The following is a 14,269-nucleotide window of genomic DNA, read 5'->3' as shown; positions in this document are numbered from 1 at the left end:
TAAACTCCTCAAAATGTGTCGTCACATGGTTTGGTCCATAAAGCTCTCCGTGGACGTGCACACAGAAGGGCAAATGCCGGGCGACTGACTACATGTACAGTCAAATCGCTGCTGTTGGAACAAAACCTTGTATCTCCAAAATGGCAACTTTACAGGACACGGAAAAAACATACTTTACTTTTAATGTAAGTCAATGGAACCAGAATTTTTTCCAAGCCATTTTGTTCCATTTCTTTTGGTCCATTCGTCAGGAAGTTTACACACAATGTAAAGAACAACAGGCTTTTTCAAATTATGTCAAAAACTGAAAAACGTCAAAAATGGAGAAACGAGGTTTTGTTCCGTTTAACACCCTCCGGTGAAATTACATATGCTGTTGACTTTCTTAGTGACAATAAGTGAACACATCTTTTACAGAGCAAAAGCCTGAATATAGCATTTTTCTGCAAATCTTACTGCACAATTTCTGTTTATCTGCTGGGTTTGACATATTGGAAAAAAATAAAGCATAAAATATAAAATGTGTTTAATTTTTTTTTCTTCTCCATAAAGTCTGCAGAAATGTGCTCTCTGTGAAGGAAGTGCATCTGAAACCTGTCATTAGTGACCTAATAACACACAGGCCTACAAAATAAGAAAAATAAATGAATAAAAAACTTCGCTTTTCTTAGAACGGCTTCAAAACAAAAATACAACAACTTCAAGCTTTTTTTTCTCGTTAATGTTTTTTGTGTGGCGAAGTATTAGCAAATGAAAGTATAAAGCCTTCTAAGCTTGAGCTTATTTGTGAAATAAATTAGAAGCTGCTTTTGGGTCATGACTTAATGATAAAGAATAAATGTGGGTCCTGAGGCAAGACCAGCTGAGAACAGCTGCTTTACACTGCCTTGACTTTAATCTGCTTGTTTTATAAAGGAAAATCTACCAAATTAATAGATTCCAGTAGCCTGAATGAATCAGCCACTACAAGTCTCCCCCTGATCACCTGTGAGCATTGATGTTTAACCTTGCCTCTAAGGACAAACACCTTGTGCTGGGTGATTTAGCGTCTATAGCAGTATAGCAGTATTGGTGGCTCACAGCAACAGTGATATTTAGTTTTAGCACTATGATGGATAAAAAGAATGTATTCTACTGCAATACATGTGCTTTGCTGGGTGTTTCAGATGTTGTGAAATAGTTTGAACAGTTTGAAATACAATAAAACAAAGTAAATAATACTTTTCCTTTCTGGAAATATCATTTCTGACTGGTTAAAGTTTATAAAACTGCCCTGTTTGTGTCATTTTAAGAGAAGAAAACAGAACAAAATAGTCCAATCAAAAGAAAGTACTCTGTAATGTAATGAGATCTTCATTTAAGTCATGAAAGTAGATGAAGAGAACCCAATAAAACAAGTAACACAAACAGTTGTTTCATTCATTTATTGAACAAAGTGACTTGGAGGAATCTTGGCTCATTCCTCCTTACAGAACTGCTTCAACTGTATTATGTTGGTGGGCTTTCTTGCATAAACGCCACACCTTAGGTTCTGCCCCAATATTTCTACTGGATTAAGGTGTGGACTTTGACTCAGCCATTCCAAAATGCAACATTTCTTCTGCTTCCGTCATTCTTTGTGGACTAACTTGCCATAACATACTGTAGAATTTCTTGATACAATCCCAAATTCATAGCTCCATCAAATGATGGCAAGCTGTCCTGGTCCAATAGCAGCAAAAAAAGCCCCAAACCGTAATACTGCCACCACCATGTTTCTCAGTTGGGATGAGGTTCTTATGCTGGAATGCAGGGCTCAGTTTTTGCCGAATATAACTTTTCTCATAGCCATAAAGATCTATATTTGCTTTGTTCATCCACACAGCATCATTTCAGTGGTCTTTTGGCTCATCCAGGTGGACTTTAACTTAAGACACATACATACCTTGCACATTGTAAGGTTTACAGGTATGACTGTGTGTATGAATGAGTGATGGTTGGAATGCTTGTTTTATTTTATTTTATGTTATTTTATTTTTATTTTATTTTATTTACTACATGTAAATGTTTGTCAGATACTTGTGCACCGTGAGCTCCTGCAACCAAAACCAAATTCCTTGTATGGGTAAGCATACCTGGCCAATAAAGCTTCTGATTCTGATTCTGACTCTGACTTTCAGAAACTTTAAACAGGCAAAAATGTCCTTCCTGAAGAGTAGTGGCTTTCCCTGTGTTATCATTCCAGATGTACTTGTTCAGTGTTTGCAGGATTATGGACTCATGAACACTGACATATATGTGAGACGCCTGCAGGATCCTTAGATGTTACCCTAGGGTTCTTGGTGATCTCCCGGAATTATACGTCTTACTCTTGGAGTCATTTTTGTTGGATGACCACTACTGGGAAGGATAACAATGGTGTTGACAGTGGTCTGCCTGACAGTGGATCAGTGAAGTCCAAACTCTTCAGAAATACTTCTTCCAGCCTAATGAGGTCCTCAGACACGGCATGGACTCACAAATGTGTGGTAAATACATGACTTTGATGGTGAAGACTTGATGGTTGAACCTTATTGAAATTGAACCTCCTGACCCTAATTATCACATTGGTTCACATAATTTTGCCAAAATATATAATGTTGGATCACTTTGTCAATAAATAAATGGAAAACTATATAATCGCTTGTGTTTTGTGTTTTATTTAGTTCTCTTTATCTATTATTATAACTTTAATGAAGATCTGATCTCACTTTTGGTCAAGCTTATGCAGAAATGACCATAATGCTAGAGGGCATCAAGCAGCACTGTATGCCTATGGTAAACCACAAAGCATTTTCATCATTTTATATGAAACCATCAGGATATGTAAAGGAATGGTTTGGTAAAATATCAATTTTACACAATTTTACACTTATCTCAGATGCTGGATGTTTGGAGTCAGCATTGTTTGTTTCTTTAGTTTAGAACTGGAGCGGCAACCACAACAAACATTAGAACTCAAGAATTACCCAAATGGTCCAAGGAATTTCTGTAAAAAATACATCACCAGAATTTTCCACAACCTTACTGAAAACCGGAATATGATTTGAGCGGCTTGAGAGAAGGTTTGGTGATACATTTCAAAGAAATGATTTGGGCTATTTTGGTGACTACTGAATTCTAATGTTTGTTAGCAGTTGTAACTTCGTAGCTTTAAACTAAAGAAGCAAAATTTGGACTCCAAACATGTCCTGGCTGAGCGATATTTGGGGTAAGTGGAAAACTGAGCCTAGGCCTATATCATCTGACCCTGCAATATATTTGGAAAATATCATGATATTGAGTTTTAGCTTAAAAAACAGAGGACTTTTGGCTCAATTTTTTGCTTTTGCTAAAAAGCAACAATTTCTCACTGTGCTTAAAGGGGCTCTGTCTGGGATGACTCCAAACCCCCCCTAAAGCTTGAAATCATACTACAATATTTGACACCACAGTCTCAGTGGGGGTTAAGATGTGTGCTACATCAATGAACTTTTCATGCTGAGATGGTTTGGGATGAGCCAATGTCTCACTGATTCGGAACAAAAAGCTGACAATTTATTTGCAGCCATTGATCCATAGTTCAGTTACTTACCATAATTGCTGGACAGCATACGGCACCATGTCTGCTGCTGCTGTATGGTTTAAAGCTCAACAAAAAAGCATCGACAAGTGAAACAGACACTAATACTGTTAAAGAAGCGTTAGTAAGTCAGTGGGCTGTTGCTTCTAGTCAAAGGCTGATAGGAATGAGTTTTAACTAGGAATGTAAATAACAATTGTTTGACCAATGCTGTTGGTTAAAAAATGGTAGTTTAATTTAATTTCTGGAACATTTCTGAACTATAAGCATTAGATTTAAAGCAAATTGGTCCCACTAGATAAAAATGAAGTGTGCAGCTAAAATTAGTGGTGTTCAGGAGCACTTTTTAGAGGATAATAGCACTACAACAATGTATTATATCACAAGCAAACACCCCAAAGTGATATGACACACACTATTTGTTTCATGCGCTCTGAGAGAAAGTGTGTGAGGAAATCAAAATTATACAGAAGGACATGACAGGTGATGGCTTTCAAGAGCTATTGAGGGACACTGAGCTGAAGCTGTCCAGTCATAACATGCATGTTCCTTATAACTAAGGCTAGTGATAAGTGGTAAACATGACTAAAACTTTAGAGCCTATGCATCAAACACAAGGCTCAATCACTGACACAATCCTGTCCAGCCCACAAAAGTGTTTAAATTTTCTGTTAATATTAGCCCGTTTCACAATGTGCTACACTACAGCCCCCAGCATGCACTGCAACGTAATGTGTGCTCTGACTCTTTTACCCCAACAGCAATCTATGGGACAGTGGTTACACCTCAATTTAGCACCTCAATTCCACACCAATTATGTCACCAAACACACTAACTGCATTTTAACTGCAGTTAAACCAATTTAAACATCTAATGTCAGCTCAGCAGCTCAGAAACTGAGCCCAAGTTTTAATAAAATCGAAGCAAAGAAAGGATGCCAGGTGTCTAGATCAAGCAGATAGGCAGGTTTAAAAGACTGAGCGCCTGGGGACATTTAAATTTGAATATTTCAAGTATTTATGTAATATTTCAAGGTCTACTACAAGTGCCTGTATTTTACTGCTGAAGTTTTTTGTGTATTTTGAATAAACAATGGCCAGTTGGTTTATAATTCAACATTAATTCAAACTGAAATAATAACTCTTTTCTCTGGCCCACCGATTTGTCGAGATTTTTAATATGGCCCCTTTAGTGGTTGAGTTTGACACCCCTGCTTTAGAGTACAGGCCTTTCAGTAGCCCATCCCAGTATATTCAAGTCATTTTGTCAGTTATATTACCAGTATTTGGCAATATAATCATGAATGTATCTCAGCTGTCAGCCCCTCAGTTTAAAGGTAATGATGCGTTCTGGGCTGATTCTTGGCCCCACTTATCTAGACAATGGACAACATTGTATGGCCCATACAAGAAACATATTAATATCTATAGAATTCTATTGTGTGCTCTCATATGTGTGAATATATGAAGTATTTTACAATGGTTTCGAAAGTGGCTCAGCCAATCGGATTTCAGAACCGGAACCAGTGTTATCATTGATATTATGCTGAGTCGTGTCCTTGATTTTGGGTTTGCTCGTTAACGATCAATCGCCAACTAATGACAGTCGATTGTAGATCAAAAGAATTTGCCAAAATTTGCATCCTGGCTACAAAGAGACCACTGGAATCACGTTACTTAACCAGTGAATTTTCATCAGTGTGTGTTGTGAGAACGCCTGCTATAGGGCAAACAGAGGGTTAGCGTTTGCAGACTTTTGAGTCGAGAAGCCATGAGTCACTTTCTGTTTACAAGGAGCGCCGAAAACGGACTCTCTTTAAACAACAAACATTCGTTTCCCTACAAAACACCAATAAACACATCAACATGAACATCTAACAGCTACAAAAACAGAAGCTTCACAAACACGCTCATGCAGTCTTCAAGAAAGTAGTTCATTAGACACTTATTCAAACTGTAGGCTCTCTCTCTCTTCCCTCTCTCTCTCTCTCTCGCTCAAGACTAGAAGGAAGCGGATCACACACGCAGCAGCACAAAGAGAAGGGCCAGGCCGGGGATGTGGCGTGCAGGCTGGCAGGCGTGGAGCAGAGGCGTCTTTGATTGGGGTAATTAAAAAAGAAAAAAAAAAAAAAACAAAACAAAAGAGCAGTTTTATGGAGCGCCCGCTATCTGGAGAGTCGCTCATTAGCCCAGCAGGGTAATTAGCAAGATGCCGCAGTCCTCGTTAAGGAGAAGTCATAATCGTAAACAAACGGCGGTGAACTCCTGCCGCCGTCCCTTCTGTAATGAACTGCCACTGATCTCCAAATGAAAGGAGCACAAAGACACAGACACACATACACTCACTGGGCTGGATTAATGGGGTTCAGGTCTCAATATAAAGAAAAACAGCATCCCATAATGCCTCTTATCTCTGGTCTTTCATCCAATAAAATCTTTAATTGTGCCAAACTTGCATGCTGGATGGCCCTTGAATAGCTTCTAGAGATGAGCAACTGACCACTCAGAGGGAGTGCAAGTGGCACACCTTCACTCAAATCCAATTAAGAATGCACGTGGTACAAATACAGTGGGGTCGTCGAAAGTCTGAGAGCACTGGTTCTAATTTGCACTCCTTTCTAAGTTAGTACAAAGTCTTTCATCATAATTAATGATACTAACATCGTAACAGTTTGAGTGGAAAGTAGAATCTTTGACATTTTAACATGAATTTCAGAATTTGGTGGCGTGTCCCCCTTTTGCTTCAGTGACAGTGAGAGCGCAAGCTCGCCTGGACTTCATAAGTACGTGCAAAAGCCTCTGATCAGTACATCAAATCCACCTCAGAGGTGCTGAAGAAGAGCTTCAGTGAAAGAGATAAGAAGAAAAAAACTGACCTTTTTGTACAAACAACCTGGTCAATTTCACAAATTTGCTTCAAACTGAACAGTGACATTTAATTTGGAATATATATCAATATTGTATCCCCTGTGAAACCTGCACGTCATTTATCTACCTCAGACTGACAAACTGCATATATGGCAATGTGAACAACTGTACATATCATAGCTTATATTTCATAACCTATATTACTGTTACAAAAACTGTACACTGAAAATGGTTCAATACTGGTGTATATTAATGTGTATATTGTGTATGTGTACATATTTATTTTTCTCTTATATTTTTTGTATATTTAAGTACTACAAGGGGGCTACGCACATAAGATTTTCACCCACCTTCATAGCTGTGTAAATGTGATGGGACAATAAACGTGATTTGATTTGATTTGACATAGAAACAGTGCAGATTTTTCAGATTTCTTCAATTTAATTGTCTTTTTGTTGTTTATTTCCAGGTCTAAATAATAAAATTACCAGATTTTCAGTGTGGTTTCAGACTTTAAAGGTTGAAAAACAGTTCCATTACACCTGTTTCACAAATACTACCTCTGAGTGTGACATGAGCGATGAGCACATGGACTGGCCATTCATACATACAGACAGTGCTTGAACTTCGGAGCGGTATTTGGGGGATTTTAGAGGGGGATACCCTTGTTACAGAGCTTGAATTGGCCTGAAATTTTGGTCCAAATCCAAATACAGTCCAAGAATTTTCCCACCCACAGCTTCATGTTTTGAGTCTGTTTTTGGTGCTGGATTTCAGCAAAATCCAACACTAAGAAGGCAGAGAAATATTTGAAATATCTGTTCAGGACCTGGGGTCTGCATTTACTTAAATATGGCATTTTTCTGCACATTTTAGTGCTCAATTTCTACTTATCTGCTGAATTTGACATATTGGAAAAATGTTAAATATAAACTGTTAAAAAAGTAATTAGTAACTAAATATGGATGCCTGAAGTGGCCCATCATCACCATGGTGGGTAGTAACTAGTCACATTTACTGAAGTGCAAATACTGAAGGATTTGTACACTACTGTGTATTTCTGAGTCATAATACTTTTACATTTACTTAAAAATATTAGATTTCAAAGGAATCTACTCTTTACTCAGTTACATTTTAGGCGCTCATATTTAGTTACTAATTCTTTTTTTTCATTGCTTATATTTAACATTTTTCCATTATGTTAAATTCAGCAAATAAACAGAAATTGTGCACTAAAACGTACAAAAAAAGCCGTATTTAAGTAAATGTAGACCCCAGGTCCTGGACGAATATTTCAAATATTTCTCTACCTTGTTAGTGGTGGATTTTGCAGCAATCCAGCACCAAAACAACTTTCACAAGTCGTTTCCAAACATATATTCTCATTACGAGCTCACGACTGTCCCAGCGAGACTACACAGGAACAACCTGAACTGAAAGATGATTACCAAACCAAAATGGAAGGAAAACGAATGGAACAACACAGTTTGCAGCTGACAGTTGCAGCAGGATTCATCTGCTCACATTTTACAGTCACCACAAGTAACCTTGGCCAGCAATCATATTCCTGACAGACATATCATGTTAGACAGTAGGAGAAACGAGAAAAGAGTCTGTGTGTGTTAAGGCCAGCAGCAAGGTGAGCGTAGCAGCAGCTCTCACTTCCCAATGGTTAAAAAGAGCGACTGTCTCCATGGCGATGAAAGTGCCACTTCCTGTGCCAGAGGAAATGGCCCAGGGGGAGACAGACAGCTGACAGCTGGTCTCCGCAGAGATGAGCTGCGTATTATATAACCAGCAGTTAACTGTCGATTCCAGGTTAGCCAGGATCAAACAATCTCGGTTCCAATTTTGAACCGCTGAGATAAGTGTTCCGATGGCCTTCGCCAGCTCCCTCACACGCAGTTACAATGAGGTGACATGGGGAAATACATTTAGTTATTCAGCTGACGCTTCCACCCCACGAGACTAGCTCGCCAACCTCGGTGCAGACCCCACAGGCTCATGTGCGGTAAAGTGACTTTCCAAGGGGGCCCAATGACGGTGGGCATCATTTAGGATCAAACCTATGACCTGCTGAGTCACTGAGAAGTTCACTGTTCGCTGTTGGGCTTCTATCAATTCACCAACACTGAACGTGTTTGGATTGTGAGACACCGAAAGCGCAACCAACTTCTAAGACTGAACTTTGAAGATGCGGAAAAATATCCCTGCAGATTTTACTGAGAAACTGAAAACGAGTCTCCTGAAAAGACTGGAAGCTGTAATAAAGGCTAAGGTGGATTATATTTAGTTGATCTGCATGCACTCTTAAAAATGATGGTTCTAGAGTTCTTTGGTAAAGACAATGGTTCTGCGTAGAGCCGTGAACACTCAAAGAACCCTTTGCATGATTAAAGGTTTCTTTGCATTGTTGAATAGTTCTTCAGATTGACAGAGAATGTGCTGTAGATGGTTATATAGAGCACCAAAAAGGCTTCTTGTGTTGTTACAACGTCAAACGTCACCATTTTTGGTGCTGTAAAGAACACTTTTCAAAAAGCTTCTATACAGAACCATATAAAACACATTCTCCATCAATCTAAAGAACCCTGTCATGATGCAAAGAACCTTTTAATCACGTGAAAGGTTCTTTGATAGTTCTATATAGAACCATGAACACTCCAAGAACCCTTGAAGAACCATCTTTATTAAGTGCATATTGTACTGTTAAATATAGGCTTTCTGAAAATGAAATGAATAACTTGTATTTATTGGCAGTTCTGACTGGAAATTAAATAAATAAATAATGGGCCGTTTCTTCTACACAGTACTGTACTGCAGAAATCGATTGGACAGTCCTAACAGCCAGAAGAAGACAGGTTTGGTTCCCCTTTCCTCCACGTGTCTATTAAATTTCACTATGAGCTTTAAATATAATTTATACAGATGACAAGATTTCTACACTTAACCAGCAAGCCAGAAGAAAAGGGAATGAATTTACCTGAAGCAGAGGTCTCTGAACACCCAGGTTCTTCATGGTGTCGGCACTGGCCAGGATCTTGAGGGGGTCAGCCACTTTAGTAACAGCCTCGATCTCCTTATTGGTCTCGGTACGCACCTGGTTGAGGAACAGGTCGTTGATGTAGTAGGTGAGGAAGGTGTGAAGCTGGCACTGCTTGCCCGGCCCCATGCTCAACTCCACCTCCTGAATAAACCTGCGCAGAGATGAGGTGGGACAGCAGTGTTAGAAGAAAGTCTGAAAATCTGATCAAATTAAGCTACTTATTTATCTGAAGAGTCTAGTACAAATGAAAAAAGACTGAAGTAGTAAATCAACAGTTTTAATTAAGCAGTTTCTGTGTTCAAGATTTTAACGGTGTTCTTGATACTGCATCTTCTAGACATCAATCACTGTGATCCTACACCATGGCCCAATCCCATGTCTTATTTTTACCTCTACCCCTTGCTTTTGAGTGTCTCCTTGACCCTTGGAAATGAGTTACAAGGGGTAGTGGTTGAAATCTTCCCTATGAAATGGGACCCTCAGATAAAAAGAGCATTACTTTATTAACAGCTACTAGCGCTGCTCTGTAGGCGACCCTGCCAGTCTGCAGTGACAGCAGAGGAGGGTAAAGTTCAGCTCCTCACTGCTGGGCTTTAGTTACATTTAGGGCATCGTATGACTTCAAAGAGGGGGGCAATTATTTATTATCACCCGCCTCTAATTCTTCAGTGATATGAAGCTGAAGTCAGATATTCACCAGTTTCTCGTTTGAATTTTCCCGTTCCACCTTTAATTTTTACGGTTGAACAGGAAATTTAGCTACCTAGCTACTGAGACCTCAGCATCCTACTAGCAATTTTTAAAGCTTGTTATGAAGAAAAGGACCATAATACACTGAAATGACATTAAACTTAGGTAATACAGTGATTATTATATTTTTTTAATTAAATATTATTATTTAAATATTATTTTTCTGTTTTTTCTTCTTTTCTTATAAAACTCTGTTTGGAGTTTGCCTCCGAAAAACCTCTGTTTGGAGGGCCATGTAGCCCTAACACTTCACCCTACCCCTCTATCTCAACAAAAATCGGGACGCCCTACCCCTAGACGTGAACATGCAAAACTAAGTAGACGAGGGGTGGAATGGGATTCGGCCTTAATACTGAAATCAAAACTGTGAAATCATGACAACCATACAGTTCATCCAAGTCAGGCTGAAAGTACTACTAAAACTGCAGCACAACGAGCCACAAAGCAGAAAACAGTAATGTATGACTTGATTTCAGCATCAATCAAAGCCTACAGGTATATGAGCATCTGGCACAGCTGAACACAAACTGCCTGTGGGTCACGACGTGAGTGTGCAGCGGTGATTGGTTTATGACACCCCAACAGAAATACTAGTTCAGAGGTCCTGAGGCAGCACACAGAGGTAGCTGCTAAGCTGAGGGTCGAAATAATTTGTAGGGCACAGTGGACGTTCTGTATGAGATGGACTGTTCCCTATGGGCAGCAAGCGCACATTGCAGTCTCAGTTCCAGCTGTCAGGAGGTCCACTATGATATGTGGATGTGCTATAATTTCACTGTAGAATTGAATTGTCTGACTGGTAGCATGAAAGAAGCTTGACTCTGTAAATCCTGCCTCGTCACACGTCTGTTATTTAGACAGGGCCGGTTCTAGGCTACAGGAGGCCGTAGGCAAGATTGGACTTTGGAGGCTGTTTGCAGCTCCCACTCTGATCATAACATTAGCAGTAAGGTTTGCACTCTGGATGGGGTGGGCTTTATAGGTCTTATCAGATCTCTTCATATACTAAAGAGTAATTACACCCTAAAGCTGACTTTTTCATTACAAACTGAAATATGTGGCTTTGTATTAATAAATGATGTCACTTCTTTTCAAACTGTCAAAATGACATCATAGTGTGGTTCAACTCTGCTATACTCATAACAAGACGGTTCTTCAACGGTTCTTTAGTAAAGAAAACGGTTCAATAAAGAACTATGAACAATCAAAGAACCCTTTGCATTGCATAAAGGGCTCTTAGCATCATTAAAGCGTTCTTCAGATTGATGGAGAATGTGCTATAGATAGTTCTATATAGAACCTTTTTGAAAAGGTTCTGCTTTTGTTACAAGCTTAACATCATAACAACAGAAGAACCCTTTTGGGTGATACATAGAACCCTTTTCAAAAAGGTTCTAAATAAAACCATCTACAGAACATGCTGAAAAACCCTTTCATAATGCAAAGAACTTTGTTATTTGAGTGTTCGTGGTTCTTTATAGAGCCTTTTCTTTATTAAAGAACCCTTGAAGAACCATATATTTTCTAACAACTTTGTTACCTAGAGATAACAGGATAACTTGTTATCTCAAGATAACAATCCAGCAAATTCTAACTTAATTATGGCCTCTCTGGACTTCTTTAGAGTGAAGAGTCATGCATGCGTTTTATCAGCATTACTGTAATCATGTTAACAGGCTACGTTACAGTGAAGATGACAGAGACTCTGTTTGCTCTTGCGTTGTAGCGGCCACACTAGTGGCTTGTAGTAATAAGTGTTTTTAGGTCGCCTCTAAATTTACTATGCATCAATTGGAGAGATTAAGAGGCTCCCAAAAAATCCTGCTTAGGGACCCCAAAAGGACATAGCCTGCCTAACTGTAGAGGTAATCTGCTGTCCTGTCTAACATTAGAAGAAACCTATTGCAGACTATTGCAAGCACAGTTCTAACAGCCAACGAACACGATGTAAGACAGCACCACGCTAGAGGTACATGATCTGAAACACTGACAGCATCGCTCCAACGTAAGTCAATACAATGACATCCTCCTGTCACTGAACTGCAATCTTTCTCACCTTAAGCGTATGACATTTTGAAATCTTTGAGTTTCAAAGAGAACTTAGATAATATCTTGGATTGTAAAGTCACTTGAATTCATTCCAGCACAGCGAACTGCTTAAAAGAGCAACAAGGCAGAGTCATTTCAGCAACAAAAGGTGCATCAAAGTGAACAGAAATGACTGACCATAGCAGTTCTGGTCCTTCACCAGTATACAGATACATAACTAGTACACGTTCTGCTGGACCAGCCTTCAGGAAAGGTATTTAATATGATTTATCATCTTTATAAGCTTAAAAGTAGTCTATAATACAGAATGCCAGGATCAACTTGACATTAAAATTAAAAAAGTATTTTTTTGGTGGACCCCTCTAGTGGAGCACAAGGCATGAGTATATTAGGAGGTGGGGAGGTGTAGTTAAAGGGGACTGGCTGTCCCACATCAGCTGACAGTGCCCATAGATCAGCCAAGGAATGCTGATTGATCACTGTGTACATGGAGCCTTATACCTTAAACCGCCTCTCTCAGCAACGCAGCGGCCAATTAGTCAACCTGGCTGGGGGGAGCTGATCCTTATGTGTGTGTGTGACACAAACTAACACACCTAAACACCCCAGGATCTGCTGGTTTGTCCATAAAGCTATTAAGAGTAACACTTTTCCTAAAACCACAAACACTCTCCTTAACGGCCACAACTTGGGCCATCATCAAGCACATAAACGTGACATGAATAGTTTATGACCGCTCACCACTGCAGTCGCCGTCTCAATACTCTCATCAAAGGGAACATTAGCGCAGATGGGTTTGTGCAAATTGGCACATAATAATGTTTCAATAATGGTATAAAAAGCCGCCAGTGTTACAATCATTGAGAACAAATGACCATCTGGTCACAAACCCAAAGCCCTTTTTATGAGTAGGTGAGCTGAGCCCAACCAGACCTGGAGTCGGCATTCATGGTTTCAGATCTGAGCCACAGACGTCTCACTGACGGCCATAATAGAGCCCAACTGATACGTTATCAACCTAACAAACATAACAAAACACACCCAAACCAGACTTTCACATGAGGACAATGTCATAAAAAAAATTCAATTAACATTATTGAAAAAATTAGTTAGTTAACAAACAACAAAGCTGCTGAGAATTCTGGGAATCTGCAGTTAGCTGTAGATGAAGCACCAAAATTATAATATTACAATGTTTGAAGACATTTTTACACATATGTGGGTGGCTCTGCAACTACAGACGAAATGTCTCTGCTACAGCAGAGCGTAGTGGTAAGAATTTTTTTCACTGTTTTTGAGTACAAAGACAGCAAAACAGGCATATTACATTAGCTTTGGCAGACAACTTCTAAAATATTTGAGTTTAACATTAATATGAATTGTGTAAGTCATATTTAAAACACAATGGTCATAAATACTACAACAAGGACAAGCAGAACATATTAAAAACAAAAAGATGATATTTTCTTTGCTGTTCTGTAAATCTAGAGACACCAAGACCGGCATTTTAAAGCAAAATGTCCTTCATATATTACACTATATATATATATATATATATCGCTGCTGTCAGAACAAAACCTCGTATCTCCAAAATGGTAACTTTACAGGAGAACGAAAAAACCTACTTCATTTTTAATGTAAGTCAATGGAACCAGACTTTTTTCAGAGTAATTCTGGGATGTTTCTTTTGATCCATTCATCATGAAATATACACACAATGTAAAGGCCTGAGCAAACAACAAACCCTGAGTGAACACAACTCTATTTATAATGAAACACTACAGTTCTTTAATGTTTACGTACTAACTATAACCACGATACGCACAGAAAAGCATACTGTGATGTAAATTATCATGATTCCAATAAAATATTGTCATATTGCCCACCTCTAGTCAGGCCCGTGACACAGTCCTGTTCGGCCCGCGAAATGATTTTAATTTTCTATTCTTATTACCCATTTGACCATGAGATGCACTA

The 14,269-nt window shown here is 39.0% G+C and overlaps 1 protein-coding gene across 2 annotated transcripts in view; it reads right to left on the bottom strand.

Annotated features, from left to right (window-relative positions):
• Positions 1-14,269, bottom strand: part of exoc4 (exocyst complex component 4) — a 253,715-nt gene that overhangs the window by 78,071 nt on the left and 161,375 nt on the right. For both annotated transcript variants that reach the window (XM_036577676.1, XM_036577677.1), the window contains exon 11: positions 9,431-9,644. In XM_036577676.1, the coding sequence (XP_036433569.1) occupies positions 9,431-9,644 (214 nt within the window). The remainder of the gene's footprint in view (positions 1-9,430; positions 9,645-14,269) is intronic.

This window comes from Colossoma macropomum, unplaced genomic scaffold (assembly GCF_904425465.1).
Source record: "Colossoma macropomum unplaced genomic scaffold, Colossoma_macropomum, whole genome shotgun sequence".
Lineage (NCBI taxonomy): Eukaryota > Metazoa > Chordata > Actinopteri > Characiformes > Serrasalmidae > Colossoma > Colossoma macropomum.
The sequence above is the reverse complement of the archived record's forward strand: the minus strand, read 5'-3'. Positions and strand labels throughout refer to the sequence as shown.